At 40.0% G+C, this 22,654-nt stretch overlaps 1 protein-coding gene across 3 annotated transcripts in view; it reads right to left on the bottom strand.

Moving 5' to 3' along the window:
- dbt (dihydrolipoamide branched chain transacylase E2) overlaps positions 1 to 19,499 on the bottom strand; it is a 59,246-nt gene extending 39,747 nt beyond the window's left edge. For 2 of the 3 annotated variants that reach the window (XM_043699687.1, XM_043699689.1), the window contains exons 1-3: positions 19,384 to 19,496; positions 6,886 to 7,006; positions 6,717 to 6,792 (exon numbers count right to left, since the gene is read on the bottom strand). In XM_043699687.1, coding sequence (XP_043555622.1) covers positions 6,717 to 6,792; positions 6,886 to 7,006; positions 19,384 to 19,479 — 293 coding nt within the window. In that variant the 5' untranslated portion in view covers positions 19,480 to 19,496. Of the gene's footprint in view, positions 1 to 6,716; positions 6,793 to 6,885; positions 7,007 to 19,383 lie in introns of all 3 variants that reach the window. The other variant, XM_043699688.1, reaches the window with a different exon arrangement.
- Positions 19,500 to 22,654: the final 3,155 nt, after the last annotated feature.

The raw sequence follows: 22,654 nt of genomic DNA, 5'->3' as shown, positions 1-22,654 counted from the left end.
CTTTGATGTGGGCGAGAGTGGCTAGGATTTCTGGACGTTTTGTCCGCTTGTTTGGGTTGTTTGATTACATTTCCTACAGTATGCAAACATGTCCTTCGGCCTAACAAATTCACAGCGACCCTCCGAAGAGCAACCCACCCCCCTCTGACTAATGCACCTAACACTACAGGCAATTTAGCATGGCCAATTCACCTGACATGCACATCTTTGTACTGTGGGAGGAAACCGGAGCACCCAGAGGAAAGCAACGTAGACATGGGGAGAATGTGCAAACTCCACACAGACAGTTGCCCAAGGTGGGAATTGAACCTGGGTCCCTGGTGGTGTGAGGCATCATTGCAAACCACTGAGCCATCGCGACACCCCAGTTGTTGAGAAATTGCGGACTGTGTTCATTGGGTACCCATTCCTTTTGAATACACTGTATAGGTGATTTTTCTCTGCTCTGCGTAGTTTCTCTGTGCTGCAGTGTGTGGTGACTCAGTGAAATAATGTTCTAATGCAGCTTCGTTTGTGCATGTTGGGATGATTACTTCTGTAGTTAACTATTTGGTCCGTATGTGTTGTTTTCCTGTAGATGCTGGTTTGAAGCTCCCCATTGACTGTTTGCTCTACTGTGACATCTAGGAATGGCAACTTTTTGTTGGTTTCCTCCTCTTTAGTGAATTTTATGCCAATAAGGGTATTATTGATGGTCTTGAAGGTTTCCTCTAACTTGTTTTGTTTCGTGATGACAAAGGTGTTATCCAAGTAGCGGACCCAAAATTTGGGCTGGATGGTTGACAGAGCTGTTTGTTCAAGTTTTGACATTCCAACTAGAATGTCTATCAACAAACACATTGACTTGGATCCCATTTACCACCTCCTGAGAGAAAGAACAGAAAATGACATCACCATAGGAAATGGCGTCACCAACCCAAACATATAAAGAGAAAGCGGGCTACACCACCACTACTTCATCCGAAGACTCACTGAAGATGTTACCTAGTAAGGTGACGAAATGTCTGAAAACAAACCTTCCAGCTCAGTAAGCAAACCTACATCCAGTGTCAGAGATGTTCAAGGTCACTGTAATTAAGTGGTTCCATGTGCTGTCACATGTTGTCCGATATGGCATTCATCATTGTCTCATTTTACTCTATGAGATGAAAGACGTCAGAGCAACACTGAATTTTCCCTTTCACAAAGCAGTGAAAAACCTACTAAGAAAATATTGAAAATTATCAGCCCACTATCTAGATGGAAAGAGGCATGAGTTTTTATTCTGCACACACCTCAGCATCTCATAACTGGCTCAATAGCACAGGTATTTGGTTTCAGCCATCTCTGAAGATAATGGATAGCGTTCAACCAAATCCACATTGGGTATGGATAACATGGCCACCTGCTCTTTCAGTGGAAGATGAACAATTTGACATGCAATTGTGGCCATGATTCCAAAGCAAGGAACATATCATACCAACCTAGCTACTAAAATTGGTTGTGAGTAGCACCCTGTTTCTCAACCTGTCATTTCAGCAGACTACTAAACAGGTAGCGAAACTAGACAACACATTATAAAGTTTTTCTTTAATATGAAAATTTTGATAACCTTAGCATAACCAAAGATTTTTAATTTAGCCATTAAAGACAGCAATCAAATGAGACACTCAATGAAATTCCTTTTACTAATATCTTTTATGTTTTCACGATGGATTTTGTGTGAAAACATTGAATACAGCATCACTGTAATGTGTCACTAGATGGTGCTATAAACACTGGAGCACAGCAGGTCAAATTTAAGGAATGAATGCCAGTCACAATTCTTGCACCTACAACGTGTTGTTAGAAATACAAAGCAATTTTTAACAAGAAAGCCTCTGACTGGCTTCCTAAAATTTAAAACCATTGTGAATGACATCAGCAGTTGATACAGGCTAAAATAAAACCAGCTTAGCAGCTAACCATCACAACTGTGCTCCAGACCTTGGATCATCCATTATCAATACCAGTTCTATGGTTACTTTTAAAGAGAGATTAATATTTGATTAGTGACAGGATTGAAGATGATACAGTATAAAATTGTTCAATTGCTCTTTTGACATGATAGTTTCTTAACTTTTAAGATTATGGAAATATATGAAAGAAAGCAACTGTTTTACAATAATTTCTGATGATTTGATCTAAATAGGTGCTCTGGAACTTTGCTCGATTTGCATTTGGGGCAAGGAGGAAATAGCATAATCATCTGCCAGAGATTGGATACAGATTGGACACAGATTGGACAGATAGCACAATAAGTTTTATTAAAAACTGATCTGTGAATTATTGGCATTTTTCCAGTAACCAATACCACAAAATCATAACTTTTAAAAAATTCTGTCATGGAATGTGGGCTTTGTTGGCAGGGCCAACATTTATTATACATCGTAGTTGTCCTAAGATGGTGGTGGTGAACTGCCTTCTTAAATTGCTACAGTCCATGTATCCGCCACCTCCAAACGGACCCCACCACCAGGGATATATTTCCCTCCCCATCCATTTCCGTTTTCCGCAATGACCATTCCCTCCGTGACTACCTGGTCAGGTTCACGCCCCCCAACAATCCACCCTCCCTTCCTGGCAGCTTCCCCTGCCACCGCAGAAATTGCAAAACCTGCGCCCACACCTCCTCCCTCACCTCCATCCAAGGCCCCAAAGGAGCCTTCCACATCCAAAGTTTCACCTGCACATCCACCCATATCATTTATTGTATCCGTTGCTCCCGATGCGGTCTCCTGTACATTGGGGAGACTGGACGCTTCCTAGCAGAGCGCCTTGGGGAACATTTCCAGGACACCAGCACCAATCAACCCCACCGCCCTGTGGTCCAACATTTCAAGTCCCACTCTGCCGACGACATGCAGGTCCTGGGCCTCCTCCATCGCCACTCCCTCACCACCCGATGCCTGGAGGAAGAACGCCTCATCTTCCACCTCGGAACACTTCAACCCCATGGCATCAATGTGGATTTCACTAATTTCCTCATTTTTCCTTCCCCCACCTCATCCCAGATCCAGCCTTCCAGCTCAGCACCGCCCTCATAACCTGTCCTATCTGCCTATCTTCCTTTCCACCTATCCACTCCACCGTCCTCTCTGACCTATCACCTTATTGTACTCTATGCTACTTTCTCCCAACCCTACTCCCCTCTCATTTATCTCTCCACTCTGCAGGCACCTTGCTTCTATTCCTGATGAAGGGTTTTTGCCCAAAAAGTTGATTTTCCTGCTCCTCAGATGCTGCCTGACCTGCTGTGCTTTTCCAGCACCACTCTAATATAGACTACAGTCCATGTATGTAGACTCACAATGCTATTAGGGAGGGAATTCCAGTATCTGGACTCAATGACACTGAAAGAATAGTTATATATTTCCAAGTCAGGATGGTGAGTGGTTTGGAGAGAACTTATAAACAGTGGTGTTCCCATGTAACTGCTGCCCAAGTCCTTCTAGATAGAAGTGGTTGTGATTTTGCAAGTGCTGTCCTAAGGAGCCTTGGTGAATTTCTGTAGTGCATCTTTTCGATAGTACACACTGCTGCTACTGAGCGTTGATGGTAGTGGAAGTGGATATGCTGCTAATCAAGCAGGCTGCTTTTTCCTGGATGATGTCAAGCTTCTCCAATGTTGCTGGAGTGGACTCATCACATTTTTCACTTGTGCCTTGTAGATAGTGGCCAGGCTTTGTGAGTCAGTAAGTGAGTTACTCGTTGCAGGATTCTTCACCTCTGACCTGCTCTTGGAGCCACATACTTAAAAGGTGAGCTTAGGTCAGCTTCTGGTCAATGGTAACCCCCAGGAAGATGATGGCCAGGAATTCACAGATGGTAACACCAGTGAATGTCAAGGGGTGATGGTCAGATTCTCTCTTGTTGCAAGTGGTCATTGCCTGGCATTTATGTGGCACAAATGTTACTCATCTATAAGAATTTATTACCCACTAACCTCAAAAGGAAAAAAAGTACTATGAGTATCTGTCCTCATTTTCCAACACAAATCAGTTATGCTGTGTTACAGGTCAAATGAAAGCTAAAATTAGGAGAGTCACTTGTAACTTCCTCTGGGACATACATGACATAATACAAGGAGACCAGAAACAAATGGAACAGTAATAGCAAAAATATGATTCTTATCAGAAAAACATTTAGCATAGATGACAATGAATAATTTTAACCACTAGAAATCTTGGTGACATTTTCACTTAAGCATTAGGAAGCTGGCCAAGATATTTTAAAAATTGTTAAAAAAAATCTCACTTCTGCAGAAACAGTGTATATGATTTCCACATGTAACCAAAAATTTGTATTACTTTGGAATCTAAAATTAAAAGGGAAGATTTTTTTTTAATTTTGAAAAATCAAGATAATGGGGTAAGAATTCTAATGCAGGGCAGTAAAGTCAAGAAATAAATAAGGGAAGTTGAGGAAAACCAGGAATTAGTGATAAGGTTCACAAAGACAGAATGTGTTGTCATAATGGTAATTATGAATTATCAAATTTTAACTTCCATTATCTGATGCTAAACCAGAGTCCCTTCATGGACTAAAATGGTTTCAAACAAATAGGGCAAACACTTTGCTAAAATGACTGCAAAGTCACCGGACCACAGACTGAGACAAGCATTGCTAAACCAATGTGAGCTGAAACTAACATCTTTTTTAGATTCCCTACAGTATGGACACAGGCCCTTCGGCCCAACAAGTCCACACCGACCCTCAGAAGAGTAACCCATCCAGACCCATTCCACCACCCTATATTTACCTCTGACTAATGCACCTAACACTATGGGCAATTTAGCATGGCCAATTCACTGACCTGCACATCTTTGGATTGTGGGAGGAAATCGGTGCACCCGGAGGAAATGCACGCAGACACGGGAAGACCGTGCAAACTCCACACAGACAGTCGTCCGAGGCGGGAATCAAACCTGGGTCCCTGGCACTGTGAGGCAGTAGTGCTAACCACTGAGCCACCGTGCTGGCCATCTTAAAAGAGGCCAAGGAAATCAGATATTTATTTCTTGTTTTAATTCATACTAGCATGATACGTTCACATGTTGAGAGATGAAAGGTTGTTTGCAGATTATCCGGCTTGCGAGAAAACAATCAAGGCAGACTCAGAAGTAAACAAAATAACTCTATTTCAACAGCTGCTTTTCAGCTGCAGAGCAAAGAAAAAAAATATATTTATAGCAAAAGCTTTAAGTCTCTTTCTCTCTCAGGTTCCTGTTCATTATCTCAGAAAGTTAAAAATCACACAACACCAGATTATAGTCCAACAGGTTTATTTGGAAGTACTAGCTTTTGGAGCAAGCAGAGGACAGAGCCCAGTGAAAAAGCGAATTGGGAAAACATCATTCATCAAGAACTCTGCAGATTTTACCACTACTAAGGATACAACTCAACAATAAACCTGTGGTTCCAAGTTTTTAAAAAAAAATCAAACATCTCAGGATCTCAAAGATCATTTTAAACCACATAGTGTTTATTCTTCCTGTTTGTACTAGAAATACTCTCCTTTTCAACGTTACCTGTGCTTGATTTTTTTTTATAAACTTGAGGTTAGTATGTAATAAAATTCCTCTTCCTTGCACACAACAAAACCTTGTAATTGTTGCCTGCGTTTTGATCTAATTAACTACATCTCCAATTCACATGTGATAGAGCTGTATGTTGCAACTGACCAGTAGGGACAAAACAAAGGGGGAGCTGGGAGGCTGTAAAAAGAGAGGAGGCAATTCACTCCTATTCACCTGGTTACAACAGATTACAATAGTTACAAAGAAGGAAGAAAAATATAAAAGATAGTGAAGAACAATTTTGAGCTCTTTTAAGATTCTTACTTGAAAAATGATGGATACATAGAGAGATGAAGCAAGTAGGATTAAAAGTTGTTAAGCTTTTTCCTTACATCCTGTCCAGGAAAACGAGATGAGACAGAAGAAAAACCCAGAAATACTGGTTCTTACCTACACATACAAAGTATGCAAGTAGTATTGCAACATTCATAGATGGTTTGAGATGTATCAGGATCATTTCAAAGTTGTTCCTCCAAGTTGTCAGTTTGACTTGGTAGTATTCCAAATCAGAAGGGTGTGGTAGAACATCCACTTAATGATTTCAACAAGTAATCTAGGCTAATACTAATGTAACACAAAAGGAGCATTTCATTGCTTTAGGATGAGGATTTAAACCAAAATGTTAAAAATTCCTCATTACTATTTGAAAAAACAGAAATAATTTGATTTGATATCTGATCCATTATGTTTCCTTCAATATAAAAGACAATACTGCACCTCAAAAGTATTTCATTGGTTGTAAAGAATTTTGGATTGTCCTGGGGCAGTGAAAGATGATTTGTAATATGAATATCTTCCTTTAAAATGAACTTCATCTCAATGCTGCATGCAAAAGGGCAAATATGATGGCCATTTTAAGAAATTTGTTCCCAAAATGCTTCATGATGTTTGAAAGATGTGATAATACAGTCCATAAATGCAGTGTTTACACTCAGGTAGATTTAAAATAATTTCAACAGGTTTTAAACTGTGATCTTAACAATTTTGCTGCATAAGGAACAGCTATGCAAGGAATTTTTATAAATAAGTCCCAGTCAGTAAATACATTCAGCTTTCAGGGATTATAGTCACTCTATAACACAGAACTAACTCTTTAATCACAATTAAGAATCAACTCACCATTCCTTCACATGAACCTCCGTGATCCCTTCGCCAATATCAGAAAGTTTAAACTGAACAACTTGGCCAGTAACAGCTGTAAAAATAAATACAAGTTTAGTTAACATCTGACCCAAGTAAGTTAAGTGAACCAGAAGTTCAACAAGAAACTAGAAAATATCCCAATTACCAGTAGAGGTTCTCAAAAATTTTGATTGTGCGTTGAGTTGAACAGATGATTTGTTAAATGTAGGATATTCTGGTTTCAGGAAATGGGTATTACTACGACATCTATAATGGTGCACACAAATCTGACAGAGAGAGACAAAGACAGTTAACATATGTAAATTCCATAAACCACAATGGCAAGTTTATAGTTACAAAACTTAAGGTTCTTTTAGGGTTCAGAAATGGGCGAAGTCAGAAATTATACTCTTGCAATGCAAAACTGATAAACATGAAGGTCCTAGAGTTCACCAGTGAACAATTTCTTAATTTGAATTTGAATTCAAATTAGGCTTTATTGTCACATGAGCTCAAGTACAGAAGTACAGTGAGAAGTGTACACAGTCACCAGTTTTGGCCACTTGCGAGTTTCTCTGGTTGCAAGTGAACAATACCAATGCTGAAAATACTGTTCTTGTTTATGCAGTCACTGTTAGTATTGAAAACTCCCAAGTAAAATAGTCATAGAAAAAGTTAAACTCTTTCTACAATGCACAACTGCCGTAAGCGTTCCTTTACGCTAATATCAGCATGAAATTGATTACAGCACATAACAATATCCAAAAATCCCATTTTCCCATAACCGATATGGAAAATAAAGAGCTCTACTATTATTATCTGACAACCGCCACTGTGCAAGGAATATGTCCACTTGGGGACGTCAACCTTAATAGATTTCAAAAGGAAGAAGGCTATTCCATAAAGGAATAAATACATCATGGACTACAACAGACTGTATTAAAAAAAGGCAGAAATTCCCCTGTTAAATGTGCAAATTTAAATTGCTGGATTGTGCTAAGGTGTCATATATGAATTGGCTCCCACACGTAGCTGGGGTTTGGTTCTAGAAAAGGGGCTTCCTTTCCAAGCAGATATTTGCTATCTTGAGAAAACTCTTGGGGAAGAGGTCCTTTTCAATAGCCTTGATAACACAAATGAAACATTCTGTGTGCACAACTGGCTCTATTTTCTCAGCACATTTGAATGTTATAAATTCAGGACTATCAAAGTTGACGTCTTGCAGAAACTTTGAGAAGATTTCAGACATTAGATAAGACCATCCAAGATATATTTTTGTTCTGAGGATTTGGTGTGTTATGAAAGAGACAAAGGAATTCAAGGTTTGTGTAAAGATTTATAGCTTGGGTGCCATTTGTTATAGTTGTGGGTATGTTTGCTGAACTGGGAAGTTGATATGCAGACGTTTCATCCCCTGTCTAGTGACATCTTCAGTGCTTTGGAGACGCCTGTGAAGCAATGCTGTATTGTGTCATCTGGAATTTATTTGGTTCAATTTCTGCTGCTTCTGCTTGCCGGTTCCGGTTGTTCATTGTAGTGGCCAGTGTATTGGGTCTAGGTCAATGTGCTAGCTGATGGAGTTCGTGGCTGAGTGCCATGACTCTAGGAATTCGCTGGCTGTCCTCTGTTTCGCTTGTCCTATGATCATTGTGTTGTCCCAGTTGAATTTGAATTTGTGGTTCTTGTCATCTGCATGTATGGCTACTAGGGACAGCTGGTCATGGCGTTCAGTGGTTAGTTGGTGTTCGTGGATGTGGATTGCTAATTGCCTGCCTGTTTGCCCTATATAGTGTTTTGTGCAGTCTTGGCATGAATTCCTGTAAGTTACGTTAGTCTTGCACATGATCAGTATAGGGTCTTTTGTCCTGGTGAGTTGTTGCTGAGCGTAGCTGTCTGTTTATGGGCAGTCATGAATACAGTGGTCAGAGAAGTCTGGCTGTCAGTTCTGAAATGTTTTTTAATGTGAGGTAGAGTGACTAGTGAATTAGGTCGTCGTATTGTTTGTCTGTTAGGCATCTGTGGGTAAAGTTGTGGGGATATCCATTCTTGGCGAATACTCTTTTTCCTCTTCCGTTCATAGGCCAGGAATGTGTTGTAGCCCTTTCGAACACCAACTAGCCACTAAACGCCATGACCAGCTGTCCTTAGTAGCCAAACACACAGATAACAAGGACCACAGAGATTTGACTGGGACAACACAACAATCATAGGACAAGCTAAACAGAGGACAGCCCGGGAATTCCTAGAAGCATGGCACTCAGCCATGGACTCCATCAACAAGCACATTGATCTAGACCCAATATATTGGCCACTACAACGAACAACGGAAACTGGCAATCGGAAGCAGCAGAAACAGAACCAAATAAATTCCAGAAGACACAGTACAGCAGCGCTTCACAGGAGGCTCCAAAGTCCTGAAGATGTCATCTAAACAGGGGACGAAATGTTTGCAAATCAACTTTCCAGCTCAGCAAGCATATCCACAACTATGAGACAGAGGAATTGATAGGTCCTGGTAATAAGGGATGACAGTAGAACAGTGGTTATCCAACAGGGTATTAAAACTATTAAGGACCGTTCCCTCACAGTTAACAGTAATTCACTACAAGTTGATAAAAGGTGATAAGACACCAGGTACTTCACATACTCAAGCATACTGGATTGTTAACACTGAGTAAATGAATACAAGAGATGGTGGTAGGTTGAGTGATAGTCTCACACAGGACAGGGCCAAAGGGCAAGGTCTTAACGTAATAGGCCCAGAAGCTACTTAACTATAAGCAGAGATTGTACCTTAACAGAATGAAAGGAAGGGATGACAGTTTTTAGATCAAACTAGTTTTGATGCCTGCTGATAAACTAGAGGGCAAACTAATGACAGGCAAAACAAACAGAATTAGATTATTGCAAGGGATTTGGTTTTATTGTGAAATACAAGATAGAGGACGGTCAACCTTGTCATATAGACAGAAAAGGTCCTGGGAGATGCGACTCATATGCTAAAAGTAAGGCTAATTGCTCAAGGTTTTGAATAGCGACTGGGTGACGTAGATGTTAGAGTGGACATATCCACAGAAAGAAACAGCATCCTGAAAGTTACCTTGTTCTTGTAGTCTCATTTAAGGGAGCCAATTAGGATAAAAGCCATGCTTCTACATTTAAAAAAACTTGTCAATGGTTCCTTATGGAGTGGTATCAAGCATTGTTCCCTTTATATCATGGCTGAGAGTTCTGGACATGCCAATCAGAGTACTGATGCCGTTTCCAGTACAGACTTCTGATTTCAGAAGCCACATCTGCTTACAGACCTCCAAGTCTACCTAGTTTAATTTGAAAGATGTGTTATCGATAAGATTAAAGGAAGTGGAAAGGAAGCAAAAACACCTGTCATAAATCTAGAGCACCTGGGAACATCCCCAAAGACCTCACTGATTTATACTGAAAGACTGGTGTAATTAAATTTTTCACTTTTATTATTTTACTTGTGTTTTTTTTTTCCTGTTTCTATAAAACATAAAATGGGTAGTGGTGGGGGGGATTCAGTTTAATAATTACCTAGCAGTTACAACAGGTTTCCTGTCAAACATTAAGCAAGTGAATTGGAACAGTCCAACTAAATCAAAATTGGGGACTTTTTTCAGAATTTTCCCAATATTGCGTGATTTGCCCATTAAAAATGTAAACCACCTGGGCAATTACTGCAGAGTCAATGAAGTTGGGAACATCTGCATGATCTGGACATGCAACTCCAACATTCACTTCAGCAATGATGATCAACTAACTGGAAGATTGCTATTGACTAAAAATGGTGCAGATTTGAAGTAAATCTGAATTAACAATCCATTTAGAAAGGAATGATTCCATGTAAGTTAATCATTCTAAATCCCAGAAAGATGCTGTCACATCTAATGAAAAACAGAGCAGCTGTGAAGCATTATTGGTTAGTTGAATTGGTTGTGCACTCAAGACAGATTGAATGCTAGTTTTAATGTACTTATAGTAAGCATTACAGTGACACACCTGAAGTTGAAGATGTTTTAAGGGCAAATGAAACATTCAAATTTCTTTTTAATTAATAGAGAAATTTGTACTCAAATTTCCATTCATGGATGACCCAAACAAAATGAAAATAGTTATTTTTAGTGATTCTAATCATGCTAATCCTGCTGAGTACTCAAGTGCAGCTAGTTTCATAATACTTTTTGGTAAAATGGGAAATGTTACCCTTTAGCATAGGAAGTTAAAAGAAAGGCTTGCTAAAAGTTAATTAGCTGTGGAAATATTAGTTCTTGTGGAGGCAGTGTATGTGGCATTCTCTTTGTCAAATATTATTATGGAAATACTGTACAAAGGGTGGTAGATAGCCACTGAATGTTTTTTTCCTCATTCTTTCATGGGATGTGGATTTTTAAAATTCTTTCATGGAATGTAGGTGTCACGAACTAGACCAGCATTTATTGTCAATCTCCAACAGCCCAGAGAGAAGTTGAGTCATCCACATTGCTATGGGTCTGTAGACCAGAAGACAATCAACAGTGATTACATGGTAATCGTTAAACTAACATTTTATTTCAGGTTTTTACAGAATTCAAATTTCACCATCTGCTATGGTGGGATTTGAGCCCATGCCCTCAGAACATTAGTGTGGGTGTCTGAGTTACTAGTCTAGTGACATTACAACTACACCACTGCCTCCCCACATCCATGCTAAGGGCAGCATTTGTTGCCCAACCATAACTGTCTTGAACCGAGTGGCCTGATAGACCATTTCAGAAGGCATTTAAGAGTCAACCACCTTTCTGAGGGTCTGGAATCACATGGAGGGAAGAAGGGTTTTATTTTTATTGACTCGTAGGAAGTGGGTATTGCTGGCATTTATTGCACATTTCTATCTGCCCTGAAAGTGGCATGGAAGTGTTATTGATGCTCATCCCTTGTTGATCATCCCTGCATAGGTGGTGAGCTGCCTTCTTGAGCCACTGCATCCCTGTTCTGTAAATTGATGCACCATGCCCTCAGGGTGGGAATTCCAGGACTTTGACCCAGTGATAGTGAAGGAATGATGATACATTTCCAAGGTAGCTTGAAGAACTCTTGTCATCCTATGTCCCTACTTCTGAGCAAGAGGACCTGGTTGAAGTCCCACCTGCTCTAGAGGTTCCAAGCATGTTAATTAAAAAAATCTGCAAGTTAGGTTTAGTTGTGTAAAGTAGGATGCACTCATTGGATAATTAATTACTTACGCAGGCATAAGGTGGTGAGAGTGGGAGCAGGCAGCCTGGATAACTGACGGTGAGAGTGGAAGCAGGCACCCTGAGCAGCCAGCAGTGGAAACAGCAGCAGGCAGCTCAAGTGGTGAGAGCAGGAGTGGACAGCCTGGGGTGGTCGGCAGCAACCGGAACAGGCTGCAAAGCAAGAGCAGACTGCCCAGCAGCAGGGGGCAAAGTCGAGCCCAAAGCAGGGGAGGTCAAACCCTGTGAGGAGTTGAGAGCCCAGCATGGCCAGGTGTTTATGGACTGTGGTGTTGAACTGTTAACTGTATTTCTTTGTTTTTCTACCATTTAGTAAGGACTGTAATGTTTAACGTTTTAATTTGTTTTCCATTTTTTCTGCTTTGTACCTAAGATTCTGTACCTAGGTACCTTTGTACCCAAGATGGCACTGTAAGTGATGACTTGTAAACTTCCACAGCACCACTGAGTATATATGACAATAAACCTAATTCAATTCAATGGGGATGAAGGGCATCTCTAGACCGCACAGAAATATTATGATTTGATAAGTTTCATTTAAAGTTGATTTTTTTTGTGTCTTCAACTTAAATACATATTTCTCAAACTTGAAGCTTACAGACCACTTTTGTCCTCTTTCTTTCCTTCTTCTTTGAACTACAGGGTATCTACATGTTCTTTAAATCACTCCTGCCCTTCAGCCTATTGCAGGCCTTCCCCTTTTTTCTTCCTCTGTCCCTTTATCTTGGTCTTACTGGCTTAAAAACTGAATTTGTAGTATCCTCAGTTCTGATAAATGTAAAACATTAAGTCTCTCTCTTCAGCTGATACTTGACATGTTGAATGTTTTCAGTATTTTGTGTTTTTATTTCAAATGTTCTTCTGCTGGAGAGTGCTGGACTTTACACTACCTGGAAGCAGAGGAAGCGCAAGACTAGATGGACAGATATGATGGACATAGATTTAAACAGAGTGGGATTGGAAGAGGAATGAGTGATCAACAGAAGGGGACACAGGTGATCAACTAGCATCATGGTAGCTACAAGTAAAATGGGATTAGTTGAACAAAGAAGAATTTCAGTTCCTCAGCACTGACAGTACGTTGATTTTGTGTACTAACAAAATCAGATTTTGAAACTTGGTTATGCAATAGATAGTCTGAACAAGCACTTGAGATCTAAGTGAGAATCTTATTATTGAGAAACTTTGGTGTGAAAACCAAAGTCTCAGTCTGAAAGGAGTGAAAGAAAGAAATGAACAAAATAAAGAAAATCCAACAGCAGCAACTAGGTTAAGTCAAACTTGGATTTGAACATAAAGTATTAAGTGTCTGCAGATTTCAGGTCCTGAGAAAGACATGAAAAGTAGCAACCACCATAAAGAATTTAGATTTCATACAGTGAATACACGTTTACATTTGAACAAATGCTTCATTATGTTGCAATCAATTTCCAAACAAGGTAATGTCTCTCCTCTCAGACAGACATTTCCAGTGTCATATCCAGTGAAAATCATCATCAGCGATGTGATGAAATGTTCAACTGTGCCTTAATTGAGATGATGGAGTTCTCAAATACTTTTAAATTAACAGACAGTCACAGTTGGATATTTAAAACCACTGCTTAGCAATTCACAGTGAATCACAGCTGACTGGATTTCAGGGAGTGCCAACTGATCTGCATTCTATTTCTACTCATACTTTCAAAACCAATCAGTTTTCACTTTCATGAAAATCAAACGTAAAGTAAAGGTAATGAATGTTTAGAATAAAAACACAGCCTTCTACAAGCCAAGTAATCTTCCTGAGTAGAGTTAAATAAATTTCCAGGACATAGTTTTCTCTATGAAACAAACAACCTTAGTCCTCACCTTCAGTATCTGGAAAGGACATTTGAAAGAGTACAAAATTTACAGCAGAGTATGGTCCACTGTGAAGCTGCCAGTTATTATTTGTATTGTTCAGAGTTTCATGTTCTGAATCTAAAATCACCTGTATGAATAAGATATTAGTAATAGTGGAAATTAACATTTAGAGTTATAGAGATGTACTGTATGGAAACAGACCCTTCGGATCTAGCTTGTCCATGCCATCCAGATATCCTACATTAATCTAATCCCAGTATTTAGCCCATATCCCTCTAAACCCTTCCTATTCATATATCCATCCAGATGCCTTTTAAAATTTCGTATTTGTGCCAGCCTCCACCCCTTCCTCTAGCAGCTCATTCCATACATGCACCACCCACTGCATGAAAATGCTAACCCTTAGGTCCCACCTTAAATCTATGTCATCTAGTTTTGAACTCCCACACCCTGGGGAAAAGACCTTGACGATTCACCTATCTTGATTTTATAAACCTCTGTAAGGTCACCCGTCAGCCTCCAACGTTCCAGGAAAAATAGCCCCAATCTATTTAGCCTCTCCCTATAAGCTCTAACCCTCCAATCCTGGCAACATCCTTGCAAATCTTTTCTGAACCCTTTCAAGTTTCACAACATCCATCCTACAGCAGGGAGATGAGAATTGCATGTAGTATTCCAAAAGTGGCCTAACCAATGTACTGTACAGCAGCAACATGACCTCCCAACTCCTATACTCAATGCACCGATCTTTGTTCTTTCTCAGATTCCAGTCCTAGGGTATCTGAAAGTGAGTTGCGGCTTTAGAATTCTTCAATTATCTGACGTGTATTTTGATGATGCATTTGCCTGTCTTGACATTTGCACAATATATAGAAAATTGGGAATGATTTGTTAGTCAGGATTTGTAGGGACTCAAATCATGACCTTGCACCAGTGAATTGCCCTTCAATAGGAACATTAAACTGTTCTCTCTTTTACTGTGTTATCACAGATACTGCATCGCAAACATATACATAGTTAATGGGGGGAGGACAAGGTGAATATTGTATGTCTCATATTGTGACTGATCAAACAGTACAGCATTTAACCCAGCTCAGCACCTGAAACCAACTGTAAAACAAATACATTTGCTTGATTTGCTGACTAAACTTACTTTCAGATGTGTCATTAGAAAAAAGTTCATTCAAACCCTTTGGCTGATTCGAACATTTAGTTCAATAACGGCTGATCTTCTGACTTTACTCCACTTTCCTGCCTCTCCCCCAAGTCCCTGAGAGATCAAAATTCCACTATTCACTCTTGCAACATACTCGACAATGGAACACCCGCATCCTTCTTGGACTGACAGTTCCAAGATCACAACCTGGTCAGTGAAAAACTTTTTCACCTCATTCCTAAATGATCAGTCCTTTATACTAAGACTGTGGCCATGTTTCAGATTCTCCTGTCAAGGGAATCAACACTCAGTGTCTTTAAATGAGATCACCGCTCATTATTCTAAACTTCTGAGAATATAGACCCAATTTATTCAGCCTTTCTTCATAATGCAAGCCACCATGCAAGGAATCAATCCAGTGACTCTTTGCTGGACTGCCTCTAAGACAAGTATATCTAACTGCGGTATGGACGTCAAAACTGCACACAACATTCCCAGCTGTGGTCTTACTAAAGCCCTACACAACAGCAAAAAGACTTACATCTTATATTTAAATCACTTGGGGGAAAAAGCCTACATGCCATCCACTCAATTTTTAAATAAAAGTTTCTTCGTGGAATGTGCATATTGTTGGCAAGATAAGTATTCATCTCATTGCATCGATTGAGGTGGTGTGGTAATCCTCCATGTCATGTAGGTACACCCACAGTACTGTAATGGAGGAAATGCCAGAATTATGATCCCATGACAGAACAGTGATTCTGTTCAAAGTCAGAATATTTGGAGATTTGGAGGCAAGTGTTTAAGTCCTAGTATGTCCAAGCATCTGCTATTCTTTTCCTTTGAGATGAGAAATATTGTGAGTTTAGAAGGTGCAGGTTGCCACAGTACACAATGTTGATGGTATACACTGCACTCACTGTGTGTCAGTGATGGAGGGAGTGCCAAATTAAGCAAGCTGCTTTGTCTTGGATGATGTCAAGTTTCTTAAGTGTTGTTGGAGTTGCAGTCATGCAGGCAAGTGGAGAGTGGGCTATCACACTCCTGTGTTGTGCTTAGGGAACAGTGGACAACCTCTGCAAAACCAGATAGATTAATCACAATAGAATTTCAGAATTCTGATCTCTTTTTGCAGCCATTACGTTTCCAGGATGTGCATTAAAACCTTTTGTCCAAGTATACCCAAATGTCTCTGACTATCACTATGTAAAAACATTTCACACCTTGATAACATATTCTGTTTTTCTATTCTTACTAGAAAAGTAAATAACCTTACACTTCTTCAAACTATATTCTACAGAATCATAGAAATATTACAACGCAGAAGGCCATTCATCTCATTGCATCGATTTTGGACCTCTGAAGGAGCATGTTACATAGTGGCACTTGCCCACCCTTTTCCCACATCCCATTTCTCTTAAGATATTTAGAAACCTACTCTCTTTTCAAGCTAATTCCAACCCAACTTCATTAGCTTTACCTTGCATATTAACCTTAGTGTGGAAACATACCAAATGTATTTTGCAAGCATAAGTATACTATTTCTACTGGCTTCCCTTTTCTGAACTCACTATTTTCACCCTCGAAACCCAAACCATGTTGATTTGTCTGATCATACTCTGATTTTCTAAGTGCACTTTAAAGACTTTCTTAATAACAGATCTGAGAATTTTCCAAACAACTATGTTCAGACCTTCTGGCCCTTAGCACACTGTTTTCTTTTTCTTGCCTTCTGTGAACAGCTGTGTGACATTTGCTAACTTCCAACCCATTGGAATCTTAATAATTTTAGAAAATCATAAACGAGTGCATCATTTCTTCTGCAGCTATCTCTTTTAGAATTCATAAAACCATACAACTGGAACCTGTGTATTTGTCACTTTTTAGTCCCTTAAATTTCTCAATACTTTTACTCTATTGATCTTAAGTTTCATTCTCTCATTATCCCCATAGTCTTTTTTAAAATGATATGTTATTTGCATCTTTCACTATGAAGACAGGCAAAATGTTCACCATCTCTGCCACTCCCTTATTCCCCATCAAATATCACACTACTGCTTCTGTCAAGTATCTTGAAATGCCTCTTTAAATGTTCCCCACCATTTATGTACCACCTTATCATTCAGTCTGCTTCTCTGATTAACTGTAACTAGATCTCCTTCCATATCTACATAATCGGCTGTGTTTAGGATTCTTGTTTGGGACGGGAATACAACACCTTGAATTTAACATAGAATTTAATAGTACTGTATTTTGATGCTTTCCCCTTAGGTGTATCATTTATTATGAAATTACTCATTAAATCTGCCTCATTACACAAGATAACTGAAATATGTGGTAATTGGTTTTGCCACACATTGTTCCTAGAAGCTGTCACAGAAGCATTCTACAAGCTCATCGTGCAAACAACTCCTTTCACTTTTGATATGTCCCATCTACGTGCAGATTAAAGTCTTGTAAAATATTACATTGAATGGTCCAAGCACTTATTTCTTTACACACTGTCCATCAGCATAAGTCTTATTGGGAGGGGGGGGGGGGCCCTAGAAACTTCTCACAACAATGTCTTCTGATCCTTGTTATTCATAATCACTGCACATAGTGATTCAATATTCTGTTTTTCTGAGCCAAGATTTTCTCTCACTTAACATTAGATTAGATTAGAATCTGTACAGTATGGAAACAGGCCCTTCAGCCCAACAAGTCCACAATGACCCTCCGAAGAGTAATCCACCCAGACCCATTGCCCTACCATATATTTACCCCTGACTAATGCACCTAACACTATGGGCAATTTAGCATGGCCAATTCACATCTCTGGATTCAATTAATCTTTAGCATTCAGCGCATCTTTAGCATTCAGTTAATTAGGCACAACTGAGGACTGCTGATGCTCCCAATGCAGTCTCCTCTACATTGGGGAGACTGGATGCCTCCTCGCAGAGCGCTTCAGGGAACATTTCCGTGACACCCGAACCAATCAGCCACACCGCCCCGTGGCCCAACATTTCAACTCCCCCTCCTCTCTGCCAAGGACATGCAGGTCCTGGGCCTCCTCCACCACCGCTCCCTCACCACCTGATGCCTGGAGGAAGAATGCCTCATCTTCCACCTCGGAACACTTCAACCCTAGGGCATCAATGTGGACTCCACCCTCCTCTCTGACCTATCACCTCCATCCCCACCTCCATTCACCTGTTGTACTCTTTGCTACCTTCTCCCCAGCCCCACTACCCCGCCTTCCACCCCCCATTTATTTCACCATCCTGGAGGCTCCCTGCCTCTATTCCTGATGAAGGGCTTTTGCCCGAACCATCGATTTTCCTGCTCCTCGGATGCTGCCTGACCTGCTGTGCTTTTCCAGCACCACTCTGATCTAATTATTGTCCTATCCAATTCATTTCAATGTCTGAAACAGTGCAATATTTTCTACCAGCATTGATACTATCTGGTAACTTAACCACCTTCTGTAGCCTCGAGCTAAAATCATTGACAGTTTTTCTTCTGAAGTCTAAAGTCACTTTTTCACCGTAACACAGCACTCCAGTTGACTGCTGTGTAATGTCCTCTTTGGCAGTTCAGGCTGATTCACTTACAGAATCGATCAACCCACTTCTCTGCCTCATCAACATCTTGTCAATCTCATCTTTCAGGCTTGTCTACTTTGACACACATTGTGCACAGAAAATCATGATGCACCTAGACACGCAAATATAATGAAGGAAATAAAAACAGATGCAATTACAGGCAAGGGGAAATTTCAGCCCAATACTTCCGTCTAGTACTTGACAGTTAACACCAGACAGGTTTTTTTAAATTAATTGACATCTCGTCAGTAAAGAGACAAGTAATGTATTGAGGAGATATGTAATATGGTAATGATGGTCACCTTTGTAGAAAATCTAACTAATCTCACGCTATGTTAGATTTTAAAGAGTAGGGTATAAGGTCAGTCTAACTCGTAGCGCGGACTGACAGAGAGACAGTTTGCTGTCAGGTTGATATTTGACAGAGCTGAAAATGTGTTGCTGGAAAAGCGCAGCAGGTCAGGCAGCATCCAAGGAGCAAGAATCGACGTTTCGGGCATAAGCCCTTCTTCATTCCTGACGAAGGACTCATGCCCGAAACGTCGATTCTCCTGCTCCTTTGATGCTACATGACCTGCTGCGCTTTTCCAGCAACACATTTTCAGCTCTGATCTCCAGCATCTGCAGTCCTCACTTTCTCCTCTGATATTTGACAGACCCAGGTCCCGGGACCGACATTCAGCAGCAGTCAAGAATCAGACAGGGCACGGAACCGGGGTAACATCCCACCGGAGCAACCGCACCAAGCTCCGACTGCCTCGTCCCTCCCGAACTGCCTGACTCCTCTCGGAGTATCCACCACTACTGAGCTGTGAATCCCACAGTACCTGTGTTACCTGTCGGAGCAGGGTCCTCCCTACGCCGAGGCGCAGCCTGAGCCCCTCAGCCCCAACCACCGATCGTAGAGCTCGCACGGCCGCCATCTTAACTGGAAATGAGGTCAGCACCGCGTCGACGCCAAGAGCACGCCTCACCCGGCTCAGCGACGGCAAGCAGCCAAGGTACCAACAGCAGTACACTGCGCAATGCAAGAGAGTGCCAACATTGGCATAGTGTGCAATGTCAGAGTGTCAACAGCAGCATAATGTGCAATACAACAAAGTGCCAACACCAGTGCAATATGCAATACAATAGTGTCCCAACACCAGCACACTGCACAATGCAAAAAAGTCCCCACACCAGCGCAATGTGCAAAGACCAGTACACTGTGCAACGCAAGAGTCCCAAAAATCAGCCCACTGCAATGTATGAGAGTCCCAACACCAGCCCACTGTGCAATGTAATACAGTGCAACGAGTGCTGGTGTTAGGACTTTACTACACTGGACAGTATGCTGGTGGAAGGTTTGTAGCGGAGTTTCCCAGGAAAATTTCTTTTCCTAATATATACCTGTATTAATGATTTCGAGTTTGGTGTGTCTGGAGAAATTTCAAAGTTGTCAATGTAAGTGGCAGAATAAGCAGAGAGTACTGTAGTATTGGGCCTAAAAATTGATATCATCAAATCAGACCATTATGGGTTACAGTAATTGGACATGATAATGCGCAATTGAAGGAATTTGAAAAATACATGAAAATAGGCCCAAAACGTAAAAAAAAGTTTTCTCTGGGGGTTAACTACATAACTTGACTGTCTGTGGGAACCATTCTTTTATGCAATTAACATGAAAGCACCAAGCAATGTTTTTCAATTTGTTTTCTGCACAACTGAATGCCTGGCTGAGTACTGAAAGTATGATGAAATGGCGATACAGCACATAACATTAGTACTGTCCGATTTCCTTCTCTTTTTTACAGTTCAAGCTTTTTCAATTCCGGTTCCCTTTCCATTGCTCTTCCTTTTTTTTCTTTCTTCCTTTCTGCTCCCTTTACAGTTCTCTTTCCTTTTTCTTCAAATTCAATGTTTTAAAATTTGTCTTTATCTCTTTTTCCTATAACTGACGTTTTGCTGAAAAGAAAATCTATCTAAATATTTCTTATTTCTAGTGATTACATCTCAATTTCAGGTTTCCCTCCTAATTTAAATGATGGCAAATCACTTTGAACATCTCATTCTTACAAAATCCTGTTTTTATTACCACCTCTAATTTACCTACAAATTCTCTCAGTTTACCCATAGCCAAAAATTTAAAATATTCCACTGTCATGTCTTGTCCTCTCAGAGACGTCTTAGCAAATTTAACGACATATTGACAACATAATCTGTGTGATATAATTCACAACAACACTTCTGTTTTAGGACCATTACTCTCTCATACTCATTTCTTTTAAAATTCACAGATCCTCTAAAATTCAACAAATTCCAATTTTGCATGTGTTTTGAAGATGTGGGTGTACTGTACCTTTAAGAGAGAAAAGCTAACAGAACTACCTGGCAGCAAGTGTTCTGAATAAGACACAATGTAACATGTGGTCCAGCAGCTTGAATTAGGCCAATCAGTTCAAATTATACCCAAAAAAACCCAAACTCCAATCAAGTTTGAATATTGACAATATTAAAAGCCAATGACACAATCCTATGCTTTGGGGGTATAAGATTGGGAAAAATTGAACGGTTGAGAGAGAACTGCCAAAACACCAACAGATGTATACTGCTAGTCAGAACTGTCTGAAAGGTACCTGTCGAGAGAAAGAGTTTGCACTGAGAGAAACATCGACACTGACTTGGAGAGCAAATCTGCAAACAGATGTTTCAACAGCTGGCTGGTTTGAAGTTTGAATTTTTCAGTAAATCTTAATTGGGGTTTTATCAGATTTGTATTATAGAAGGGAAAGTAGAAGATAGATTAGAGGAAGGAGTTGTAAATAGTTGTTAGTTAATTATTCTCTGTTATACTTTAAGAAATAAAGTTGTTAATTTTTACTTTAAATAGTTCTTGGCCTCTCGAATTTTCACAGATTACTGCATGGGATAAACCTTTTCTGTGTTACTGGTTTAAATTAAGCAGAAGGGCTTACCCCATGTCGGAACAGTTTGGGGGCTCGTCGCTGGGATTTGAATGGTTTGGGGAGCTTTTGTCCGCGATTTGAACAGTTTGGGTCTTGGATTTGTGATTGAACTGGTTTAAACAGACTTAGACAGATTTAAATAGATTTAGAGGTACGAAGCATCCCAGCAGATTTAAACACTTGCAGATTACTGTCCTAGACCTTTAAATAAACATAGGTGAAGCAATTTGTTTAAATTCAGTCACTTGTCATTCATTAAATTAAAAGTGAGAGAAACGGCTCTTAAAATGGTTAAAGAGTTTCTGGGATTTGAAGATGATTCTCAAATTGACCAAGACAGTTTAAAAGGAAAGAAAAAGGCCATACTTATATGGTTATTAAATAAGTTAGATTTGGGTTTAACCAAGGACAAAAGTAAAGCTGAAATTGTAAATGAATTACTCAAACACTTAAGTTTGTCAGAGAAACAGACAAGTGCAGTAGGGGTAGAAAACTTGAATTACAATTGTGGAAAATGGAATTAGAAGATAAACAAAGAGAAAGAGAGGAAAGACAGAGGGAGAGAGAAAAAAGAGAGAAGGTTCTTGGTTGAGCAAAGAGAGAGCGAAAAAAGGGAAATAGAAAGAGAAAGAGAGGGAAAAGAAAGAGGAAGAAGGTTCTTAGCTGAGCAAAAAGAGAGAGAATTTGAACAAGAAGTTGCGACTTAGTCAGCAAAGTCAAGTTAACAGAATGGAGATTAAAAGAGAAGGTAATGATATATACAAATATGTTAAAACTCTGCCACATTTTGATGAGAAAGATGTTGAAGCCTTCTTTATTTCATTTGAAAATTTGGCTAGGCAGATGGAGTGGTCTGAGAATTTATGGGTAATGCTAGTTCAGACTAAACTGGTAAGCAGAGCAAGTGAGGTATTTGCCACGCTGTCAGATGAGGGGTCAAGAGATTATGAAGAGGTTAAACAGGCTATTTTAAGTGCTTATGAATTGGTACCAGCATATAGACAGCAGTTCAGAAAGACAAAGGAGGAACCAGGTCAGACTTATGTTGAGATCTAAAGAATTAAACATTGTCATTTTGATAGATGGGTGTGTGCTTTGAAAATAGATAGGACCTTTGAGACTCTTTGAGAGATTATTCTTCTGGTGGAGT

The sequence above is a fragment of the Chiloscyllium plagiosum genome, chromosome 11 (assembly GCF_004010195.1).
Source record: "Chiloscyllium plagiosum isolate BGI_BamShark_2017 chromosome 11, ASM401019v2, whole genome shotgun sequence".
Lineage (NCBI taxonomy): Eukaryota > Metazoa > Chordata > Chondrichthyes > Orectolobiformes > Hemiscylliidae > Chiloscyllium > Chiloscyllium plagiosum.
The sequence above is the reverse complement of the archived record's forward strand: the minus strand, read 5'-3'. Positions and strand labels throughout refer to the sequence as shown.